This window comes from Delphinus delphis, chromosome 8, assembly GCF_949987515.2.
Source record: "Delphinus delphis chromosome 8, mDelDel1.2, whole genome shotgun sequence".
Lineage (NCBI taxonomy): Eukaryota > Metazoa > Chordata > Mammalia > Artiodactyla > Delphinidae > Delphinus > Delphinus delphis.
In genome coordinates this window covers 31906077-31931479 of record NC_082690.1, presented here as the reverse complement: position 1 = coordinate 31931479, position 25403 = coordinate 31906077, and the positions used below count along the sequence as shown (strand labels likewise).

The 25403-nt window shown below is 39.1% G+C and overlaps 1 protein-coding gene across 2 annotated transcripts in view; it reads right to left on the bottom strand.

Moving 5' to 3' along the window:
* The window catches only part of LOC132428995 (neutrophil collagenase), a 29999-nt gene extending 5153 nt beyond the window's left edge, over nucleotides 1-24846 (bottom strand). Inside the window, exons 1-4 of one of the 2 annotated variants that reach the window (XM_060017203.1) lie at nucleotides 24772-24846; nucleotides 3026-3270; nucleotides 2189-2337; nucleotides 1976-2101 (exon numbers count right to left, since the gene is read on the bottom strand). In XM_060017203.1, coding sequence (XP_059873186.1) covers nucleotides 1976-2101; nucleotides 2189-2337; nucleotides 3026-3270; nucleotides 24772-24846 — 595 coding nt within the window. Of the gene's footprint in view, nucleotides 1-1975; nucleotides 2102-2188; nucleotides 2338-3025; nucleotides 3271-4933; nucleotides 5045-24771 lie in introns of those variants that run through there. The other variant, XM_060017202.1, reaches the window with a different exon arrangement.
* Nucleotides 24847-25403: the final 557 nt, after the last annotated feature.

The window sequence follows — 25403 nt, the reverse complement described above, 5'->3', positions numbered from 1 at the left end:
TTTGAGGACTAGATTTCTGATGTGAATCCTTCACTCCAGCTAGTCTATGTGCCATTTCACAAACACACTGTGCATTTTCTTACATGTCTACTTAAAAAACAATCATAGTTGTACAGCACTTTATTATATGCTAGGAATTGTAATAATATTTAATCTTAACAATATTTTTATGAAGAATTGTTAGATTACTTTTACGATAAAGGAACTGAAGCCCAGAGATTTTTGAATACCTTGTTATATTGGCCTTGCAACTAATAAGTGGTAGAGCTGGGGTTGAACCCAGGTATGATGGCAAGACCTGTGTTCTTATCACCATGTTCAACTTCCTGATGATAATTACCCTTGTAATATTCTACTCATGCTCCAAGACTTTCTTTCTTGATCATCACATCCTTCCATTTTGCATTCATAAATGCTATAAAAAACATCTTTGAGTGTCTGGAGTACTGGGCAAGGGGCTCTGGGAGATTTGTGATGATGCATAGACTAAAAGGGGAGATGTGTGCAAACAAACAGAATGCACAGAATAATAAGGAGGGCAGTTAGAGAAGAAAAAATCAAGGCTGTTGTTATTCTGAGAGGAAGGCTTCATTTCCAGCTGAAAGACAGGATGGGGGTGGCATTTGACGTAGCATGGAAAAGAGGGATTTTGAAAGGTGGGGCTTAGGGTGTGGGGAAAGGTGTTTCAGGAAGAGGAAGCAATGTGAGCAAATGTAGGGCAGTTGGAAAGCACATGGTGTGATCTAGAAACAGTGAATGTGCCATGTGACTGCTGTGTGTGAAATATGAAGACAAGCCATGAAAGATGAGTTTGGAAGATCTCCAAGAGCTTTCAGTGTCAAGTGAAGGTATGTGGACATATTTGGCCTGGAAAATGTAAACACTGGGCTTTCCAAATGTAAAGATGGGCTTTCCAAGGACAAAACTTCTTACAGTGCTGGGGAAAATTAGAGGGAGCTGAGATCGGAGGTGAACAGTCCAGGTGGGAATCTGGACCAGTTAATTCAGGTAAGAGGTAATGACCGTCTGAACTAGTGGGGAGGGCAATAAGAATGCAAAGTCGTGGGGAGTGTTTATTATCTTTGGGTACTCACAGCTCCTAGCACAGGGACTTAGGTAGAATAAACACTCAGAACATTTATGTTGAGAAAATGGTGGGAGGAACAGGTCCCAAGCAATGGTAAAATGCTCCTTTCCTATTATTTTCTAAAAAGTGTTCTTTGGCTTCTTGTTACCCTGTAGCCTTGTAAAGTACCATATGGTCTGAATATACCTCTCATTATTCTCAGTTCTTCCCTTCAGGTGGTCTTCTTCTTACTCTGAGTTTTCTCCTGAAAGGGGTAGTTTGCTATATGGAAACGTATCATTGAAAAAGAGCTCCACGAAGATGAAATCACCAGATGAACGAGAATAACTAGATGGCTGCTCTTTCCTAAATAGGTCAGTTTTCTAAATAAACCAATTATTTCTGAATTTCCAAAAATAGGAATCTTTTTCAAACATCATTAAATTTCACAATATTAAAATACATACCCTAAAGCAGTGGTAAGCGAACTTTTTCTATAAGAGTTCAGATAGTAAATATTTTAGATTTTTATGAGCCGTATGGTCTCTGTGTCAACCACTCAGCTTTGTTATTGTGGTATGAAAGCGGCCATAGATGATACATAAACAAAAGAGTATGTGGCCCTGTTCCAATAAAACTTTATTTATACAAATAGGACCAGGAAGGACTTAGCCATGATCTGTTGTTTTCTGATTCCTGCCTTAGGAAACAAGGTCAGAATTTAGCTTCAGGATTTTTTCTAAACCTAAATTAACTTAGTATCTTGAGGTAGCAAGAATTTTAAATGATCAGTTTGTGTGAGTGTGAAATGTTACAATAACTTGGCTGTGTGTGTATGTAGGAGGGCAAATTCTAATGTGGAAAAGTTCATTTAGAAGCTGCATGTGGACATAACCTTGGTTAACTTACTTCTGGAGGTTTTGGTCCATGTTTCTTCTGCATCAAAATGAACATCTCCTCCAATACCTGGGCCTGGCTGAAAGGCATGAGCAAGGATCCCATTGGGTCCATCAAATGGAGAATTGTCCCCATGATCTGAAATAAAATGATTTGTATTGGGTATTTGCCAAGTCTCAGTTTAGCCAGGGAAAGCAAAATCGAGCATGACTGCTTTGAGCCTACCTCCTTGGAGAAAGGCAATCTTGATATCTGCTTCTTCCTGTGAGGTCTTGGTGAAGTTCAGGGGTGACACGCGACTCCAGAGTTTAAAGGCTTTCTCAAGAGCTGTTTCCACTTCAGCCTCTGACAAGTCTGGGGTATAGTTAATAATCCTTCAAAATGAGAAGGTGTGTGAAGCGTTCATTATTGTTTAGAACAGCAGTCCATCAGTAGATTGAATTGCTCTAGTTTGGAGTTTGTGCATATGTGATGTGCTACCACTGAAGAGGGTGCAAGGAGGGGTGCGGGACTTAGGGTTGAAGACAGACGTAGGTTCTGGACCAGTTACTACATGTCTTTAAACTCAGTTTCCTTATTCATAAAATGAGGATAATAAAATAGTACCCCTCTCATAAGGTTGTTGTGGGATTAAATGTATGTAAAGCATTTATTTCACTACTTGGCAAATAGTAGTATTCAACAAACATTGGGTATCATTATTATTGTTATTATCATCAAGATGCATGAATGGTGGGGCTAGATTCTCTCCAGCAATGATTAAGCCTTTTTTGGGTCCTAAAGTGAATTCTTAGAGAGACAGCCTAACATTGCCATAGTCCTCTTTAGATTGATAGAGAAAGAAGACAAAAATGGCAGGCTTTGGATTGAAAAGAACCCATGGGATCTTTACCCTTTCATTCTCATACTCAGTCACTAGAATCTAAACTCTATAAGAGCAGGGATATTTATTCATTTGTTTGTCTCTAGTGTATTCCGAATCCTAGAACAGTGCCTGACACATCATAAGTGTTCAGTGAACATGGGCTGAATGAGTGAATTCTCAAACTCTAGAAATATTACCTGTAGGTCAGATTAGTTTGTTTCCACTTGGGGTTTCCTGGAGTTATCATAAAATTGCCAGTATCGGGCACTCCACAGCGAGGCTTTCCCATGATCTCCAAGGTTTCCTCATTTGGCTTCCCTGTTATGTTCAGCCCAAAGAATTGCTGCATTTCTTTAAGCTTCTCAACAATCACACTAGCGCTGTTCTTCCTTTCAGACTGATATTTGTACCTTGGTAATTGGTAGAACTTTTCTAGGTAATTCTGGAGAAAGTCAAACATGTAACAGATTTGCTGTGAAATTTCCTTCAGTTCTCTGTGCATTTTGCATTCCTTTTTAAGTTATTGCAGAGGTCAAACCAAAACTAATAACCTGATAGTCACAAAGATAAAAGCACAAATTTTCTGGTTGACTTGGAGAGAACATTGCCTACTGGAAAGAACAGTCCATCCATTCAGTGCTACAGTTAATATTTATGCATAAAAATAGGTATTTCATAAGGGATGAGTTCCACATTCTCAAGCAAAATGCTAGTACACAGTCAGGAGACTGCCTTCTTATTTTTAATAAAAAAACGAAAAACAAAACAGCATCAGCATTTATTGGCTCCTTGAAGCATTAGTTGCAGCAATGCAGATTCTCTTTTCTAATCCTCTTTTCACTACTGTAGAGAAGGTTTAATCATACATATTAAGACATGAAGATGCAGAGAAATAAGGAACTTGCCAAGAAGATAATCAGGTCCCAATTCACCATGTTGCTTCTCAAATGAGAATTAACGTCTTCAAAAGAAGAATTCCAAACATGTTTTGGGGCAACAGCAGCATCACTGTCATTAGCATTTTATCCACCACAGTAACTCTTTGGGAGGGGCCAAAGCTCATTAAGAAGGTTCTGAGGGGTGTTAACAAGCTAATCATGAAACTTCTTTCTCTCACCTTAAGCATCCTTAAGTGGCACTTTGCAAGTGACACAGGACAGAGCAATTTTGTGCTCACACAGGCTTTGAGATCAGATAGATTTGGGTTCAAATCTTAGCTCTGCCACAGATTAATTTTGTGTCCTTGGACACATCACTTAGATGACTTCAGATTCACATTTGTCTCTAAAGTGGAAATAATAATCCGCTGCCCTCATAGGATTGTTGTAGGATGATATGAGACAATGTTTGTGAAATGCTGAGCAGGGGCGCTTTGTACAGAGTAAGCACTCAATCACTTCTATTAGCCCATGGGTTACTGTTATCATTGTAAGAAATATATTTTTTTAAGTGAAAGAAAAATAACAAGAAGAAATGCTTTTCTAAAACTGTAGTGCTAAGAAAATTGTGCATGACAAATTTCTGACAGCATTCCCTTGTGTTCCTTTAAAAATTTGGCCTTTCATACTGTGAAACAATGGAGAAAAGTTATCAGTTTTGCTTTTACAGTGCTTTCAACAGTTTATAAACAGCCCCATAATCTGGTTTTAGGAAATATGATTACACTATGAACTGATTTCTAGTTCCTTAGAGTTTCCCATCCTCGCGCTCTATGTACACCTGAGATTTTTGGCTGCAAAACAAGTCCATGTAGAAAGCACCAGTCATGTAGTAACTGTGTTGCAGATACACCAGAAGGGAAAATCTTAGGTAAGTGAGAAAGAAAATCATTTTATAATTAAAACCATTCCTTCTAAAAGTTTTCTCCAGCTGCAGCAGCTCGGCAGCAGTATTTTCTGAGGGTTTGAAGAGCCCAGCTTGTTTGCATGCCTGGCTTTCAGAGGGCCCAGCTTGGAACTCTCCAAATCATTGAAACCAGATGTTTAACCTCAAACAAATCATTCACATAATTCTTTCAGGCTGCTTTAACTAAAAAGAGAAGAGAACCCAAACAATTTCCTCATCACCAGCAAATCAACTGCCCACCTAATTGATAGTTGAGTTACCTGAACAATTTTTGTAGTTTTCTCTTCTAGGAATTCAGAATGTACTAGAAAGGCCTTGGAAAGCTGCACGTGGAGTAACAGCAGAAGTGGAAGCATCTTCAGACTGAACATGGCCTCGTCTTCAAAAACTACCTCTCCTGGCCTTCCTTCTGCCCCTTCTCCTGATGGGTACCCTGAAGTTCAGAGCATCCCATGTCACTCACTGCTTTCATTTGGTCCTTTATAAAGCCCTGTCTTAAACAATTGCCACATCAGGAATGTGAAGCAACACGGGTTAATTACACTCTGACAGTTTTGCAATGTTATAATGTGATCTAGTACCCCCAAATAGGGGAGTCTTTCAATGGAAAAAAAAGTACAATTTGCTGCTCTGTTTTGGGGTTTTTTAGATATTTACTTTTGCAAAATTGTCTGGTCAAGGAAAAGGAATAAGAGACTAATTCTGAAGTTAATGAACAGCAGTTACATTTTCTGGGCATGTCAGATGCTGAGGCTGTATTAATTTATGCAGTAGAATATTGTTTGATTAGTGGTAGGTATCTTGGGGCTAAGGAGCCTAACTAGAGAAGCTCTGCACTTACCCACCCTTGTTGTAGGTGAGGAACATGTGTGCTTGTGTGCGTCGTGACAAAGCTGGATGTATATGGGGGTCCTAAAGCAGTTTCTGGAGGATGTGGTTTTAGCGTCAATGCATTTTCTGCAAGCTGGATTTTGCATGGGAAAGACAAAGAAACCAATACTGATGGTAATGATAATAATGATCATTTGCTAAATATTTATTATGTCCCAGACTTACATGCTGTATGTATATGACCTCAGTCCATCCTCACAAGACCTTGGGAGGTAGATGCTATTATTATCTGCATTTTGCAGATATAAAGAAAATCCAGAGAAGTGAGATGGCTTATATAAATCACATGCTAACCTTATGGAGGAGCCAGGATTCAATGGTAGGGGGTATGTTTAGAGGCTGAGCTGGCAGCTACCACATCAGGCCCTGTTTTCTAGTCTTCCACTCCAGCACCCGGCTGGCCCACGGTGGAGCAGTAGCTCCAGGGCTGTAACAACTGGGAGGCCTTGGCTTGTGTTCATGGAGAAGACAGGGAGAGTGAGCATGAGATGCCTTGTACACTCCCAACGGAAAAGACCCTGAGAGGACTTTCAGGCAACATGGCTATGTAGCAGCAGGCCCTTGGGCTTGCTTTCAAATTGTGTCACCTGGTCTCACTTATTCTGACTCTATGTGCATGTAGATTGTTACCATACACAGTCTTTGTATACATTCATTTACATATATTTATATATACAGTTGACCCTTAACAAGGGGGAGGGTTAGGGGTGCTGACCTTCTGTGCAACTGAAAATTTGCATATAGTTTATAGTCAGCCCTGTGTATACTCAGTTCCTCTGTATCCATGATTCCACATCAGCAGATTCAACAGTGCTGATCATGTAGTACTGTAGTATTTATTATTGAAAAAAAATCCAGGTATAAGTAGACCCATGAAGTTCAAACCTATGTTGTTCAAGGGCCAACTGTATTCTGTAAGGGCAGGTATTCCTGTGCATAAATGTATATGTCAACATGTATGATGTATAACATGTGTTAATATATTATTTGAGATGCTATGGTAGATGGTTCAGTTCCCTCCTGGAGTCTCCTAAGAGCCTTTTAGACAATCCAAAGAAATATGTCTTGGGTTAGAACCTATCCGGATAGCAGACGAATGTTTATGATGTAGATTCTTACATTCACTCAAGAAATATTTCCTGACACCTATTGTATGCCAGGTGCTGTGATGGGTACTAGATTATTGGAGATAAGTTAATAGTGGTTCAGATTAAATACTGTGGGAGTCTGGAGGAAAGTGCAATGATTGGGTTAGGTAGAATCAGGGAATTCTTCATGAAGGATGTAGCATGTGAACTTGTCCTCAAAGAAAAAGTAGAATGTGGATGTGCAGAGATTTGGGGATCTATTCCTTGTCCTCATGTGCTAGTTTTTCCCAATTTGTTCAAGCAGTTCCAAGGTCATGATCATGTTAACCTCCCCTGTGTACACAACTTAGTCATGATGTGGCTTCCTCTGCATTAGATCTTTAGTGAAAAAACCTTTTCTTCCTAAATGAGAATGCCTTAACATTGGTCTACCCAATGTTATTTTGATTCACTACCTTGTTTATAAGGTTTATAAATGTACTTTCTCCTGAACATAATGGGACACAATTTAGACAAGAATCCCAAACTTTGGTAAACTCAGTTTTCTAGTGTTTGTGTAAATGTTGTGTTAAAAACCAGAACACACCTGGTGGAGAAAGCCACACCTGTTTTCAGGGCCTCCGCCTTCCGCTTTCTGAATTCTTTCTCTACACCTGACCTCCCCTCACCTCCACAGTGTCTGCACCTCCCTTCTTCTGGTGCCTGGAACCCAGAGTTCTCTCAGGCTCTCTCTCCTCTGAAAATCTGCTTCTGGGAAAAGACCAGCTATCAGTCATTTCCATTTTAGTGTGCACTTAGGGGCCATTTAAGCCAATTTCTTACTAGAAAAAAAAAAGACAAACGAGCTAACTTTTTTTTTTAATGAAGTCTTTGTTCACCATAATATGAATTTCAGAGCAAGTAAAAAAGACAGTGGAAATTTAGTTTTGGACAGAGACAATGAATGACAATGGAGGACCATTCTGTCTCCATAATGCCACCCCCTGTAGATAGCAACCTTGTCTGATCACCCGATGTGCTGTTCCATAGCAGAGGTAGCAACTTGTAATTTTACAGCTTAGTTTTGCTTTTTCGGCCCAACAAGAAGGAACTGATTGCATAGATATAGTTTGTTTTCTCTTTAGTTTAAAAGAGAGAAAAAAGGAGAAGAATGTGTCTAGCTAGCTGGAGTGGGCATAGGCAGCAGGGAAAGCTACCTGGAGGTGCTCCTGTGTGCTGAATCTTGAAAGCTGAGTGGGAGTTTGCCAACGGGGAATGTGAGTGGTAGAGGAAACAGCACACACTAAGTACAGAAGTTTACCCAGTGACGCAGGTAGACCTTTGATTCATTCACAGGCAAAATGTCTTCTGCATCAAGCAGTTTTGAACTGTGATGATCAGGATGGACGTCTCTACCCCCTGATCAAATGAACAGATAATTGTTGGGGTCAGTTGTGGTGAAGGTAAAGAGCATCAGATGTGAAATTACACTAACTGGGTTCGAATTGTAGTTCTGCCACTTCCTACTTATGTAACTTTTAGCAAATCATCTAAGTTCTTCTGAGCCTCGACTTCCACATCTATAAAACTGGGACATTAACATCTCCCTCGTATGGCCTCAGGAGGATTGGATGAGAGAGTGTATGTGGGAGCTCCGTGTAAACCCTCCTGTGCCCTTTTCCCTGTATTGTGAGTGTGATGAAGTTATGGCCAAGATCGTTCTTATGTCCATGCTATAAGTGGAGTTAGCAATGTTGAAAAGCTCCTCTTTTCCAGAAAGAGAAGTGCTTCAAGGTTAAGCCACTGAGTGATGAAGTAACTTCCATACAGCTTCCTTCAGCATCCAGAGCTCAGGGCAGCCAGGGAACATATGTGTGTAAGTTACACACCCTTCACACAGAGTATAAATGGTTAAGTTAAAAATCACACAAGCCATCATGTACTAAACACTGCACTAAGCTGGCAGTCTTTACTGTCAAGTGAGGGAATGTGTGTGGTGTCTTCACTCTTAGGACTCAGCCTTAGATGTTGGCTATATATTATCTCCCTTTAGGTTCATAATAATGCAAGGAAGAAGGGGTTATTATCCCTATTTTAAAGATAAGGAAAGTGAGGTCTAGAGATCTGATTCCAACATACCTTTCCATTTATCTTTCCTGGTAATCTCTCCTTTGTTCTCTCAGTGAGGAAAAATTCAAAATAAGGCAGTAGTTCTCAGTCTTGGCTCTACATCAGAGTCTGTATTAAAAATACAGATAAGTGTGGGACTTCCCTGGTAGTCCAGTGGCTAAGACTCTGAGCTCCCAATGCAGGGGTCCTTGGTTCAATCCCTGGTTTGGACACATGATCCCACATGCATGCTTGCAACTAAATATCCTGCATGTGGCAAGGAATAACCTGTGTGCTGCAACTAAGACTGGGCTTAGCCAAATAAATAAATAAATATAAAAAAAATACAGATAAGTGGGCTCCACTCCAGCCCCCAAGTCCGAATCTCTGGGGTAGGGCACAGGCATACATAATTTTAGGGAGCATCCCAAGTGATTCTGAGAATGAGTTAAGAACTCCTTTGTAAGAGAGTATAGAGAACATACACAAGAACGTGAACATCCACACCGTAAGGGTTCAAGAGAAGGAACAATCACACTCATTGAAGAGATCAGCAGAGACTTCATGGAGGGAGTGGCCTTGAGATAAATTTCAAACAATGGACTGAATTTTGGCATTGATATTCAGGTAATGAGGGTGGAATTAGAAGAAACAAAGAGCAAAGGCAGAGATATGAGAGACTTGGTATTCTGAGATGCAATTTCAATGTGTGTGTGTGTGTGTGTGTGTGTGTGTTTGGAGTGGGGGTGGGGTCACCACAAATCCGACAAGGTATTCTTGGACACCAGCAGGGTTTCTGAGAATTCAACTCAGTCCTGACACTACCTGGAGAGAATATCTGATTCCACAGGTTATGGGTTCAGTTCTACAAGACTCTCCCCGACCCCACCACTTCAGACGCCAGTCAGAAGCCCAAGTTATCACCTGTACTTCTGACCAACTGGCGATAAATCAGGAGTTCCCACAGCCTTCTCCCTGGGTTTGATTAATTTTCTAGAACAGCTCACTGAACTCAGCAAAACATTTTAGTTAGTAAACCACTCATTTATTATAAAAGGATATAACTCACAATTAGCCCAATGGAAGAGATGCATAGGGCAAGGTGTGTGGGGAGGGGCACTCATTTCCACATGGCCACCAACCTGGAAGCTCGCCAAACTCTGTCCATTTGGGTTTTTATGGAGCTTCATTGCATAGGCACGATTGATTAAATCGTTGGCCATTGGCAGCTTACTCAAGCTCCTCCCCTGCCCAACTCTTACTCAACCTCCTCCCCTGCCCCTCTCCCCAGAGATCAGTGGGTCATGCTGAGAGTTCCAACATTTAATCATATGGTTGTATCTTTCAGTGACCAGCCTCCATTCTTAGGCATTTTCCAAAAGTCACCTCATTAACAAAAGACACCTTTATCATTCTCAACACTTAGGAAATCCCATGGGTTTTGTGAGCTGTGACTCAGAAACTGTGGTTCTGAATGACCAAATATATATTTCTTATAAATCACAATATCACAGAAACCTTGGTTTATATGTGGAGACTAACAAGGTACTGGGGTTGTAAGGATAGAATTTATAAAGGGAAACACGTTGGAAAGGTAGGTTGGAACCAGATGGTGGAATGGCAGGGACTGAACATCAAAAAGGTCAATAAAAAACAGTCATTTTTGGTTTCTGGGCCTAGTGGTGATCTGAGATGAGTTAATAAAGCTAACATGGTCACAGTGCCTAGGACAGACTAGGATGGGGAGGAGAACAATTGAAGGATGGTATAAAAGTTGTAGTGAAAGGACCTGGCCCTGGGGATGGCCATGGGTCTTCCTACAAGAAGAGGAGAGATATCTCTCTTTGTTCAAAGATGGGTGGTGAATAAATGAGGTTGAGGAAGACAGGCGGGAACCTGGGTCACCACACAACTCGTCTCCGGGGCAACCATTCACAACACAGACATACACTGGGGAATCTACACTGGATAATATCTATTGTCTGGATAACATAAGAGCTGTTGTCTTGAGGTTGGCAGGTGGGAGCCAGGTCAGGGCTTGAGCCTGAAGGAATTGGAGGTGACTTACAAAAGCTGTGGTAATAAATTCAACTGGCAGCTGAGGCCAGTAAAGCCTGGCTGAGCAGCAGTGGTGGCCCAGGCCTATGAGAAGGCTACCGTTGGCAACAAGGATCCAATCCCTACCTTGTTTATTAGCTTCAAACATTTCCATTTACCACCCCCTTCCTTTTCAACTCCCCTCCCAACTGGAAGGTGTTGAGGATAAGACAAAAAGGAGAAAAAAAATGACCCAGCGATAGTCAGTAACTGTACACATACCCGTTTGACAGAGACCCATGAGAACAGACCACGACATGATAGGCATTTCCATTCCAAGCTGCTCTGTTTCTGGTGGGAGGCAACTGCTGACTGAATTTGCCCAAATTCTCTTCCCTCCTCAAGCAGTCCAGCTCTATGGCTGGGATGTCTTGTTTTTCGTTTCTCCTGAGGTGTGTGTTTTCTGAATCTTCTCCACTCCTGGTTATTCAGTCTCATGCCCACCTTGCTATACCAAGAGATACTACCTCCTACCATAGGCAAATTACCTCAGTTTCTGTCACAAAAATCTGATTTCCCTCATCCCAGACTCCTGATAACTGCCCTTCCTGGTGTCCACGGATCTCTCTTTGTATTTCTACACCAGAGCCTGTTCTCTTTAAACCTTCTCCCCACTCTTTTTCTTTTCCCTCATTGACGCCTTCCCCCTCTGTCTGCAAATGCTGTCAGAGCAAAACAAAACAAAACACACCAATGGCCTTCTCATCACCACCGTCCTCGCACCCTCCCCTCACACTCAGATTCTTGGAGGCCTCATCCAGTGCTTCCTCACATTGCACCTCTGCCCTTGTCCCCTCCTGGCCCAGCCTCCCCCTTGCCTGGCACCACTGGAGTCGAGAGCTCATCTGAATAAACTCTGTCTCACATCTTTAGGGACCCCACTTGATACTGTTCTCCCTTGTCTTGATCAATGGTTCTCAACTCTTTAAACCTGGAATATCAGAAAGACACCACATAGGCCTTTTGGTGACTGGCTATCTACATACTGCTGTGTATTAGTTTCCTATGGGTGCTGTAACAAATTACCATAAGTTTAGTGGCTTAAAACAAGGCAGATGTATTCTCTTACAGTTGTATAGTCTGAAGTCTGATATGGGTCTCACTGGGCTAAAATCTAGGTGTCAGCATGGTTTTTTTCCTTCTGGAGGCTCCAGGGGAGAACTGGATTCCTTACTGCTTTCAGTCCCTAAAGGCTGCCTGTGTGCCTCAGCTGTGGCCTCCTTCCTCCGTCTTCAAAGCCAGAATGAGTGCTTCTCTTTAACCCTTCTTCTGACATCACATCTTTCCCTGACCACAGCTGGGAAAGGTTCTCTGGTAATTAGATTGGGCCCACATGGATACTCTCCCCAGTTCAAGGTCTTTAACCTTAGTAACACTTGTAAAGTCTCATTTGCCATGTAAATTAGCATATTCACAGATGTCCAGGGATTTGAGTGTGGACATCTTTGGGGCAATAATGTTCAATGGGAAGAGATGGGGGTGGCCAGTAAATGTGTGGCAATAATTTTCAATGGGAAGAGATGGGGGTGGCCAGTAAATGTGTGGAGTGACTGCACAGAGAAGGGCACCTGAGAATCTGTGGGTCTGCATGTGGTTCGAAAGTCCTTTAGGAGATCATGCCCTATAATCCCAGGATGACCTACACTCAACCTGGTACCCATTTGAGTACTTACTAAACACCCATTATAAATCAGGGGCTGTAGTAAGTGCCTTTGCAAGATCACTTTCATGTAAATCTCTTAAGTATGGGTTTTTAAAGCAATACAGAAATCGAGGATCAGAGAGGTTAAGTGAATTACCCAAGGTCACATGGCTAGCAGGTGTGTAATGTAAGTGGATTTGGGAATTCAGTTTTTGTTTCATAACTTCGATCCAAACTCGTTCCATTAAAGCTCAACAAAGTCATACCCTGGAGGTCACCTTTTACCTTAGTAGCTTCTTTAGTTCAAATGTTACACTAAGGTCCCCATAGGAATATTCCGACCCTTCCTTCCTCCAAATTCTTCAAGTGTGGTTGCCTTGCACATGAGGACAGAACTTCAGAGGAGCCTGAGCCGAAGTCCCAGGGCCCTCACAGGCAGCTAGTTTATCTTTTGTATGTGGAGTGGAAGTCTGGAGACCTGGGTTTGACCCCTTTCTACCGTTTACTTGACCATGGACAAGTTCCTTTATCTCTGTGCCTCAATTTCACATCTCTGATTGGCCACTTACAGCTGTGGAACCTTGAACAATTCACTTCACATCCATAAGCCTCAGTTTCCTTCTGTAAAATGGTGGCAACATCAGCTACACAGTATGATTGTCGTGATGATTAAATATAGATTTGCATGGAAAGTGTCTGCACATAGTGCAAAATAATAGATAAGAGTTCTCTGACAACTGATTAGGAAAGTATCTCACAGGATAGCCATGGGTTCTAAAGAGGTAATAGATGAAAAGCAGACTATAAACTACAAAGAGCTATTCAAAAGATTTATTTTATTTTAAAAGTATTCTAGTAATACAGGAATATGCTGTTAAAAAAAAGAAAACAATTTCAAACACGCAGAAGTACGAAAAGTAAATGTGAAGTTCCCCAAACCCCCCACCTCACTCCACTCCCATCCTCTGGAGATGACCACTGTTAGCGTTTTGATATGTCTCCGTCCAGACATTTTTCTATGTCTTAATGCTAAAGATTAAAGATTGTTATTAGATATAGAAGAAGTTTCCAGGACTACAGTGTGTCCCGAGTGTAAAATGTCAGATTCTCCAAGGCTAGGCTGCTGTAGAGTAGTAAACAAGGCCTAAATCAAGTCATGGAAGAGACCTGTCATCCTTAGCCAAGCTAGTGGTGGTCATGCCCATGTAAAACTACTAGAGGGTGCCCAGAGTCCATCTGGGCAGTGAGCTGTTTGATCAGGTCAGTAGTCTGAAACAGAAACGTGAACACAGATGGCCGTTATCTCACTTAGCAAGGGTTTGAACGAGGCAGGTTACTTGGAGAACTGAGCATTGGAGACTCAGCCAAGGCCCATTAAAATGCATAGTTGGCTGCAGGTGAGAAAACAGAATGAGAACTCCACAGAGTGGCCACACACTCCCTAAGCACACAATTTTGTACTCCATTAACAGAAGAAAATCTTAATGTCATGTTGTAGGTAGCAGTTTTAGAAGGTCACTGATAGGGCCATCTATGGTCACACAGTGGCTGTCATACATGTCACAATTTGCTTTGGACAATTTGCACAATTTGCTGGTAGAAGAAAATATTTTAAGTCTGTCAAATAACGGTTGAAGACTTGATGACTACCTACCATCAACAGAAATGAGGTACAGAAGAACCTGCAAGAAAATTGATATCTGTGCAGAGAAGAGAAGGAAGCATGGAAATGATTTCTTTCATGTTTCTGCTCCACTGCTACCTTGGTCTGAACCACCATCATTTCTTGCCAGGACAATAGGCCTTCTTGTTTCTGTTCTGGCTACTCTACAATGTATGCTCAACACAGCAGTCAGCATACATTACTTTGCTCAAAATGCTGCAAGAGGTCCCAATTTTGATTTTACCCAGAGTGAAAATGAAAGTCCTTCAATGGATTACAAGGGCCTTTCTGATCTGGCCCATCTCTTACCTCAATTCCTATTCTTGGCTTCCCTTGCTCTGCCGGAGCCTCATAAGCTACTTGCTTTTCCTTGACTCTATCATGCATGTTCTATCTTAGGGTCCTTGCCTTGACTATTCCCTCTACTTGAACACTCTTCCTCGGGCTTTCACATGCCTAGGTCCTGCTCTTCTTTAAGTCTGCTCTTAAAGGACAACTTGCCAATAAATCCTAACCTGACTATTCTAATTAATCAGTGACTCAGTTGACACGCCCTCCCCAGCACTCTTCATTCTCCTCTTCCTGTGAACTTTTTCTTATTCCCCCATGACATGTGTCATCTTCCTATATACTTAAATAAATTATATTGACTACTTAGTATCTGTTTTCCTTGAACCCCACGAAAACAGCTCTCATTGTTTTGTTTACTGAGGTATCCAAAATGCCTAAAATAGAGCATCCACATAGTATGTGATCAGTAAGTACTTTTTCAGTTAATACATACATAGGGACTACTTAATATCATGATATTTACTATGTGAAGAATTCAGGCTGTAAAAAAGTAGGCACAATATATTTTCATATTTATAAAGAAAAGCATAAGCATTAAAAATACCAGAAGTTAATAGCCCAAAGTATTAACAGTGCTTATCATTGGGTGGTAAGATTACAGATGATTCGTGTTCTATTTTTGGAATATTTAGTATTTTTCAAGTTTCCTTTCCTTTTCCTTTCTCCCATTTCCTTTCCTTCCCTTTCTTTCTCTTCCCTTCTCCTTCCTTTTCCATTTCCCTTCTTTTTTCTTTCTTTTTTTAACTCAAATTTTATTACACACAGCCCTCAGTTCATGACACATTATCCTTATTAGTCTATATAGACACCTTTAATATTTTTCTCACCGTTCTTCTCTTTACCATCCACAGCACAAATACCCTCTGCAGCCTCAAAATATTTAATATATTTCCTTCTAGTTTTCCTTCCAAATGTTCATTTAACTCTGCATATATTGCTGAAAAATATATAGTGTTGTTTTGTATGTGGATCTTATTATTTTTTTTAAATGGCACTGTTCTTTATATTTCATTCTGTTTCTTACATTTTCAATAAACACTTCATCTTTGAGGTCAGTCCTTGCTGCTCTAAAGTTACTTTAGTGTACTGCTTCTCACTGCTGCGTAGTATTCTGATAATACAGATAGACAGATAGATAGATAGATAGATGATAGGTAGATAGATATACATAGCTCACATCCTATTTGTCAGTCACTAAACAAAGGCCACCCAGGCTGCTACTACCTCCCTGCTGTCAAATAGTTCTTTAATAGTCATCCACCTATAAGTCTCCTATGGACCATGGTCAGAATTTATACCCAGGAGTGGAATTGCTGGGGTTAGGGCTTAGGCATTCTTACAATACTAGCAGATATTGCTTCACAATGGTTGTACCAATGAACACTCATACCAGCTGTAAATGAATGTTTATATTCTCCATCTTTTTCCCAGCAATTAATTTTATCAGAATTTCTAATTTCTGCCATTTTAATGGACATACCTTTGTATCTTGTTTACATCCGTATTTCCATGATTAAAAAGTAGGACTGAGAGATATCTTGGGTCACAAATCAAGCCTTGGTAAATTTAAGAAAATTGAAATTGTATCAAGTATCTTTTCTGACCACAATGCTATGAGACTAGATATCAATTACAGGAAAAAATTTGTAAAAAATACAAACACATGGAGGCTAATCAATACACTACTTAATAACAAAGAGTTCACTGAAGAAATCAAAGAAGAAATAAAAAAATACCTAGACACAAATGACAATGAAAACACAATGACCCAAAACCTATGGGATGCAGCAAAAGCAGTTCTTAGAGGGAAGGTTATAGCAGTACAATCCTCCCTCAAGAAACAGGAAACATCTCAAATAAACAACCTAACCTTACACCTAAAGCAATTAGAGAAAGAAGAACAAAAATACCAGAAAGTCAGCAGAAAGAAAGCAATAAATCATAAAGATCAGATCAGAAAAAAAATGAAAAAGAAGTGAAGGAAACAATAGCAAAGACCAATAAAACTAAAAGCTGGTTCTTTGAAAGATAAACAAATTTGATAACCAATAGCCAGACTCATCAAGAAAAAAAGGGAGAAGACTCAAATCAATAGAATTAGAAATGAAAACAGAGAAGTAACAACTGACACTGCAGAAATACAAAGGGTCATGAGAGATTACTACAAACAACTATATGCCAATAAAATGGACAACCTGGAAGAAATGGACAAATTCTTAGAAGAGCACAACCTTCTGAGACTGAACCAGGAAGAAATAGAAAATATAAACAGACCAATCACAAGCACTTAAATTGAGACAGTGATTAAAAATCTTCCAACAAACAAAAGTCCAGGACCAGATGGCTTCATAGGTGAATCCTATCAAACATTTAGAGAAGAGCTAACACCTATCCTTCTCAAACTCTTCCAAAATATAGCAGAGGGAGGAACACTACCAAACTCATTCTATGAGGCCACCATCACCCTGATACCAAAACCAGACTAAGATGTCACAAAGAAAGAAAACTGCAGACCAATATCACTGATGAGCATAGATGCAAAAATCGCCAGCAAAATACTAGCAAACAGATCCAGCAGCCCATTAAAAGGACCATACACCATGACCAAGTGGGGTTTATCCCAGGAATGCAAGGATTCTTCAATACACACATATCAATTAATGTGATACACCATATTAGCAAACTGAAGAATAAAAACCATATGATCATCTCAATAGATGCAAAAAAGCTTTCAACAAAGTTCAACACTCATTTATGATAAAAACCCTCCAGAAAGTAGGTATAGAGGGAACTTAACATAATAAAGGCCATATATGACAAACCCATAGCCAACATCATTTTCAATAGTGAAAAACTGAAACTATTTCCACTAAGATCAGGAACAAGAGAAGGTTATCCACTCTCACCACTACTATTCAGCATAGTTTTGGAAGTTTTAGCCACAGCAATCAGAGAAGAAAAAGAAATAAAAGGAATCCATATCAGAAAAAAAGTAAAATTGTCACTGTTTGCAGATGACATGGTACTATACATAGAGAATCCTAAAGCTGCTACCAGAAAACTACTAGAGCTAATCAATGAATCTGGTAAAGTAGCAGGATACAAAATCAATGCACAGAAATCTGTTGCATCCCTATACACTAAGGAAGAAAAATCTGAAAGAGAAATTAAGGAAACACTCCCATTTACCATTGCAACAAAAACAAGAAAATACCTAGGAATAAATGTACCTAAGGAGACAAAAGACCTGTATGCAGAAAACTATAAGAAACTGATGAAAGAAATTAAAAATGATACAAACAGATGGAGAGATATACCATGTTCTTGGATTGGAAGAATCAACATTGTGAAAATGATTATACTACCCAAAGCAATCTACAGATTCACTGCAATCCCTATCAAACTACCAATGGCATTTTTCAGAACAAGAACAAAAAATTTCACAATTTGTATGGAAACAAAAAAGACCCTGAATAGCCAAAGCTATCTTGAGAAAGAAAAACGGAGCTAGAGGAATCAGGCTCCCTGATTTCAGACTACACTACAAAGCTACAGTAATCAAGACAGTATGGTACTGGCACAAAAACAGAAAGATAGATTAATGGAGCAGGATAGAAAGCCCAGAGATAAACCCACGCACCTATGGTCAACTTATCTTTGATATAGGAGGCAAGAATATACAATGGAGAAAAGACAGCCTCTTCAATAAGTGGTTCTGGGAAAACTGGACAGCTACATGTAAAAGAATGAAATTAGAACACTCCTTCACACCATACACAAAAGTAAACTTGAAATGGATTAAAGACCTAAATTTAAGGCCAGACACTATAAAACTCTTAGAGGAAAACATAGGCAGAACACTCTATGATGTACATCACAGCAAGAGCCTTTGTGACCCACCTCCTAGAGAAATGGAAATAAAAACAAAAATAAACAATGGGACCTAATGAAACTTCAAAGCTTTTGCATAGCAAAGGAAACCATAAACAAGATGAAAAGACCACCTTCAGAATGGGAGAAAATATTTGCAAATGAAGCAACTGACAAAGGATTACTCTCCAAAATTTATAAGCAACTCATGCAGCTCAATATCAAAAAACAAGCAACCCAGTCCAAAAATGGGCAGAAGATATAAACAGACATTTATCCAAAGAAGATATACAGATTGCCAACAAACAGATGAAAGGATGCTCAACATCACTAATCATCAGAGAAATGAAAATCAAAACTACAATGACTTATCACTTCACACCAGTCAGAATGGCCATCATCAAAATATCTACAAACAATAAATGCTGGAGAGGGTGTGGAGAAAAGGGAACCCTCGTGCACTGTTGATGGGAATGTAAATTGATACAGCCACTATGGAGAACAGCATAGAGGTTCCTTAAAAAACTAAAAATAGAACTACCATATGACCCAGCAATCCCACTACTGGTCATATACCCTGGGAAAACAATAATTCAAAAAGAGTCATGTACCAAAATGTTCATTGCAGTTCTATTTACAATAGCCAGGACATGGAAGCAACCTAAGATGAATGGATAAAGAAGATGTGGCACATATACACAATGGAATATTACTCAGCCATAAAAAGAAATGAAATTGAGTTATTTATTGTGAGGAGTATGGGCCTAGAGTCTATCATACAGAGTGAAGTAAGTCAGAAAGGGTAAAATAAATACCATATGCTACCACATATATAGGGAATCCAAAAAAAAAAAAATGGTTCTGAAAAACCTAGGGCCTGGACAGGAATAAAGATGCAGATGTAGAGAATGGACTTGAGGACATGGGGAGGGGGAAGGGTAAGCTGGGTTGAAGTGAGAGAATGGCATGGACATATATACACTACCAAATGTAAAATAGATAGCTAGTAGGAAGCAGCCACATAGCACAGGACGATCAGCTTGGTGCTTAGTGGCCACCTAGAGGGGTGGGATAGGGAGGGTGGTAAGGAGATGCAAGAGGGAGGAGTAATGGGAATGTATGTATATGTATAACTGATTTACTTTGTTATAAAGCAGAAACTAAAACACCAATGTAAAGCAATTATACTCCAATAAAAATGTTAATATAAAAGAAAAAGAAAAGTTGCATTGAATATCTCTTCAGATGCTCTTGGTTCCCTAAGTTTCTTCTCCTGTTAATTGCTAGCTTATTTTCTTCACTTGTATTTCTATTGAATTACTTATCTTTTTCATGTTGAATTGGAGGAATTTCCTGTATGGACCACATATTAATCCTTCTTTAGTTTCATATGTTGCAAATATCTTCTCTATCTTTCAATTTTTCCTTGCCTTTGTTTTTGATGTCCCTCATTTAATATAATTTTTGAATTTTGATGTAGTCAAACTTATCAATTTACCTCTTATAGTTTATGCTTTTTTTTGGTGTTGTTTGAGATATTCTTCTCCATCTTAAGGTAACAAAAATATTCTATTGATTTTTTCACTTATTTTTTATAGTTTTTAACTTTGAGATCTTAAATCCATTCAAAGTTTAATTTTGTATGTGGTTTATACCAAAGAGGATAGGTTAAATTATTCTGTGGTTATAAGCTCTGAATTCTTCAATGTTTCTTAAAGCAATAAAAGTTTACTTCTTGCTCATGCTATGCATCCATCCTGGTTGGACAGAGGGGCTCTTCTCATGGTAGTAACCTTGTTTCCCAGATTTCCGGAGGAGCCATAGTTTTGAATTCTATCAGTTGTTACGTTGGATGGAAAAAGACGTCTGAAGGGTTCTGTGCAGGCAATTAAATGTTCCAGCCCAGAGGAGCCGCATGCCACCACCACTCACAATTCACTCTCGAGCTAGTCATGTGGCCCCACCCACTGCCAGTAAGCCAGGCAGTGTAATACTTCCATGTGTCCAGTAGGTGGAGAGCTGGAAATATTGTGTTGACCAAAACATTTGGGAAACCTGAATGAACATTTTGGTCAACCCAATACATGGTGAAGAGTATTAATCATGAACACCGAACGGGAGAAAGAATCCACCTTTATTTTTTCCATATAGTATACCAATTTTCTCCAAACATTATTTACTATTTATTCTTTACCTTCTAACTTGTGATGCCTCCTCTATCATGCCAAGGATATGTTTCTTGACTCATATTTGGTTCCATTAGCTTCTATCTGTGCTCCTGTATTAGTTTTATAATGGTTTTGTGAGAACGTCAGTGTCTGGTGGGACTCTTTCTTTCTTTATGCTTTGTCAAAATTCTTAGCTCTTTGTGTGTATTTATTCCTTCATAAAAACTTCACAATCAGTGTTTTTGTTTTCCAAATAATACTGTTTGGATAGAATTGAAGTTTCATTACATTTATAAATTAATTTTGGGAAAAGATCATCTTTAAATTATTTCATCTCTTTAGGTCATTTATTCATGAATATGGTATTCAGTTTTTCTTATATATCTCTAATAGCTCTTAAAATTTTAGTTATTAAGGTTAAGGTCTATTTTTGCTAGATTATTTCCTAGGTAGATTGTAGATTTTACTGTAGCCATTCGTGTTTTATTTTCTATATTTTACCGACTTTTTATTGTGAGTATATAGGAATATAAATGATTATGATATGTTAATGTTATATTTGGAAATATTAAAATTTCTCTTCTGTCTAAAGGGTTTTGATTCTTTTGGGTTTCTCTACGTAAATGACCTAATTATCTGAAAATAATGGTAATTTGGACTCTTCCCTTTTAATCTCTATATCCATTATTATTTTTCTTGTCAATTTTTGACCAGAGTTCCAGGACTATGTTGAACAAATATCAGTGATAGTAGGCATCCTTCCCTTATTTCCAGTATTAATAGGAAAGTGACTAAAGTTTCGCCACATGTGCCATATGGTGATAGTAGAATAAAGAAGTTTTGCTTTCTTATCGTTTTTGTGTTCACTGGAGCAGCACTTTTACTCTCCTTCAAGAGCTTTTCTTTTGCATTCACAACTTGGCTAAACTTTTGGCACAAAAGGTCTAGCTTTTGGCCTAACTCAGCTTTTGATATGCCTTCGTCACTAAGCTGAATCATTTCTAGCTTTTTATTTGAAGTGAGAGATGTGCAACTTGAACATTTAGAGGCCATTGTAGGGTTATTAACTGGACTAATTTCAATATTGCTGTGTCTAAGGGAATAGAGAGGCCAGAGAAGATGGGGAGATGGGGAACATCTGGTCATTGGAGCAGTCAGAACACACACAACATTTATCAATTAAGCTTGCCATCTTATATGAGTGTGGTTTGTGGTGCTCCAAAACAATTACAATAGTAACACCAGAGATCACGATCACATAACGCATATAATAATACTTTAAAAGTTTGAAATATTATGAGAATTATGTTACACAGTGACACAAAGTTAGCAAATGCTGTTGGGAAAATGGTGGCAATAGACTTGCTTGATGCAGGGTTATAAGAAACCTTCAATTTGTAAAAAACACAATATCTGCAAAGTGCAATAAAATGAGGTATGCCAGTAGTAGAAGGTCATTCACTTTCCTTTCTATGTAATATTCATTTTTATGTAATATTCTATTGTATGAATATATCTCTGTTTCCAGACTTGGGCTATCATGAATAAAGCTGCTATGAACATTCTTGAACAAGGTTTTTGTGTATTATGTGCTCATTGAGCTTGGGAAAATATGTAGAAAAGGTCATAAGTTTAGTACATAATTAACTTTGTGAGCAATTTCCATACTGTATGAGGGCTGTAGATGTTTTGGCTTCTCATCAACATTTGGTGTTGTCAGTCTTACTAATATTAATTATTTTAGTGGTTTATAGTAGTACCTTATGAGAATTTTATTTTCTTGATAACTAATGATGGTAAGTATATTTTTCATGTGTTTATTGATCATTTATATGTCTTTCTTTGTGAAGAATCCAATTTAATACCTCTGTGCATTTTTAACTGGCCTATTTGTCATTTTATTAACAGTTGGTAGGACCTTTTTACATATTCTGGATGAAATGGCATATATATGTATTCCAAGTTCATATTTCTCCTGTGATTTCAAATTTCCATGGGACTGTAGTTTCCCTGGCCTCTTTAGATGAGTTAAAACCTGGATCCTGGCTTGTTCTCTTTGACAGTTTGGGGACTAGGATGGAATTGAAGCATCTCAGGACACGGTGTTTGGTGATAAAGTCTGCACCAAGTTACTCTCACCTCTCACTCTCCTCAATGGATCCTCCCATGAGGGACCACACAGAAATTCTCTTTCAGCTTCTAAGCATTCTGGGGGCTGCTGCCATGTTTGTAATTCTCTACTGTCTTGGCTGGGAAGGACAGAAAGAAGAGTCCTTCAGGAGTTGGTCAAGCTGACTATATACTTTGTTTTTGACTTCCCAGCTTTGCTGGCGTCCAGCATCAATTCGGCACACATTTATTAAAATGTTTTATTGAGCACCTACTTAGTTCTTGAATTATATCAGTGAAACAAACAAACATGCCAAAGCCAAATCAAACAAAACATTTTTTTGTTAACATAACAATGGCCCTTCCTCTTATGGAACTTCCATTATAGCAGGAAAAACAGGCAATAAACAGTAGATATAATAAGTGATTAAGTTATATAGTATGCTAGAAGGTGATAAGAGATATGGAAAATAAAATTGTAGGGCTGTATAGAACTATTGGGAATATGTGTATGTTTGTGTGGAGGGGTGGTGTAGGTTGTAATATTAAAAAGAGTAAACCAGCAAAGGCCTCACTGAGAAGGTTACATTTCAACAGAGTTGAGAAATAAGTGAGGGAGTCATCCATGAAGGTACCTGAGGGAAGAAAATTCCAGTGAAAAGGCACCGAGGTATGGATATACCTCACATGTTAAAAAATAGCAAGGAAGTCCATGCAGCTGGAATGGAGTAAACAAGGGGGAGAATATTAGAGAATGAGGTGAAGGTGTGCATGTAATGGGGAAAGGGCATATAGGACCTTGTAGATCATAGTGGGGACTTGAGCTTTGTCTGTGAATGAAATTGGGTCACTGCCCTGACGTTATCCCCTTGTTACTTGCTTGTCCTGCTGCCTTCCAGGCCTGCCATACAGACACGGGACCTAGAGCAACATGTGAGAAGAAAGGACACAAGTAGAGTGTGCTTCCCAAAGCCTGTCCCCAGTTGGAGGCATTTCGGCCTCTCCCCTGTAGGATATTTCCTCCCCCATGCTGGTTGGGTCTATCTGCTCACTCACAGTTTTCTCACTGTTTGTGTCTGGTTCTAGTATTTCCTGTACTAGAAGTCCCCTGTACTTCTTGGCTTTGGTTCAGAGGAAGGAGCCACAGTGGGATTGGCAACTTGCTCAAAATTTCTGAGCATGTATTTATTATGTTGGTAAACAGAAAAAAATATTTGAAAATAAACATTGTACAAATAATTTGCTATAAAATTGAGGCACTGTTAATCACAGAGCACCACAGGAAACCTATGGTAAATAATCTGACTGAATGAGAAAAAAGACAATCTGTGTAGTACTGATATTTTTTCAGCAGCAGTAGTTAACTTCTGCAAATTTGCACCTGCAAAATGTAACGTGAAGTGCACTCAGAGTGTCCTGTAAGGAAAACTACCAGGGGAACAAGACCCAACAATAATATTTAGGGATAAGAGCTAACTTTATGAAGATAGCTAGGAGAATAGCTGAGAAATCTAAGCAGTTTACTCATAGTTATGCAGTAAAAGTGAGGGTGCAGAGTTGTGCTGGCATCAATCTCTGACTTTTCTCACTGAGAAATTGGAGATAACTCCCCAAAAGGGAACTGAGGGAACACATAAAACTACCTAATCCAGTGCTCCCTCCAGAACCCCTAACCAAAGCTCAATAAATTCCTTCCTTTATTTGACTTAAGGCTTAATTTGAAGTTAAAATAAGTGAGGAGGATCAATAACTAGTCTTCCTTCCCTTATGTTCTGCATATTCCATGAGAAGGGTGAGTGCTTGAATTCTATACATCCTAAATATTTTCCCACACACTTGCATTGTGAGTATGCCTATCCTAGAGACAAAATATTTGAGAATGTGGTTACTAGGAGAAATGTAATTACTGAAAATATCATAGAATATTGGTAAAAAGCTTTTCTCTATGAAAACCTAAAGGTGAACTATGCCCTTGACATCCTCAGCACTCACTTAAAACTAAATCGTGTAAGTTCACGAAGCAGTACAACATAGTTAACATACAATATGTCCAGACTGAGGTTAAATAAGGTTGTACTTATATGTCTGTGCCTTGTTATTACCTAGAGATTCAAATAAAATACTGAAATACCTGGTTTCTCAGAAAAACATCTTCTTTGGGCTGAGTAGAAATGTTTTCTCCAACTCCTTTGTGAGAGTCAACCATCAGTTATTTCTGCACTTGAACCTGCTGTTAGTATTCGGGAGGCCAAAATTTGCTTAGTTTTAGGATCAGATTTGTAGTGCCCTTTTCCATGAAAGAAATGGAAAAATCCTGGAAATAAAATGAAAGATAATGATCATGTTAGACAAATAGTGGTTTTTCCACATGAACACTTGAAAAAACATACAAGTTTCCATGAATGCAATTTACTTTCATATCTAAGTAACAGCACATATGCTATGTCAATGGTAACAAAATGGAGAAACTGGATAGCCTTTACCTCTATCTTGGAAAACAGCATCAACTTTTTTGCCAATTCCAGGGAAGTCATGAATTATCTCTTTGGGATAACCTGCATCTGTGGACTGCGTGTTTTCATCATACCTGGTTAAAAAAAAATATTGGAATGTGTGATAAATACAATAACAAAAAATAACACTTAGCATTCACAAAGAACTTTTCATGTGCCAGTCACTGTTCTAAGTGCTTTGAGTGTACTGATTCATTTAATCTTCACAACAAATCTGGGAGGTAGGTGCTATCTTTATCTCCACTTTGCT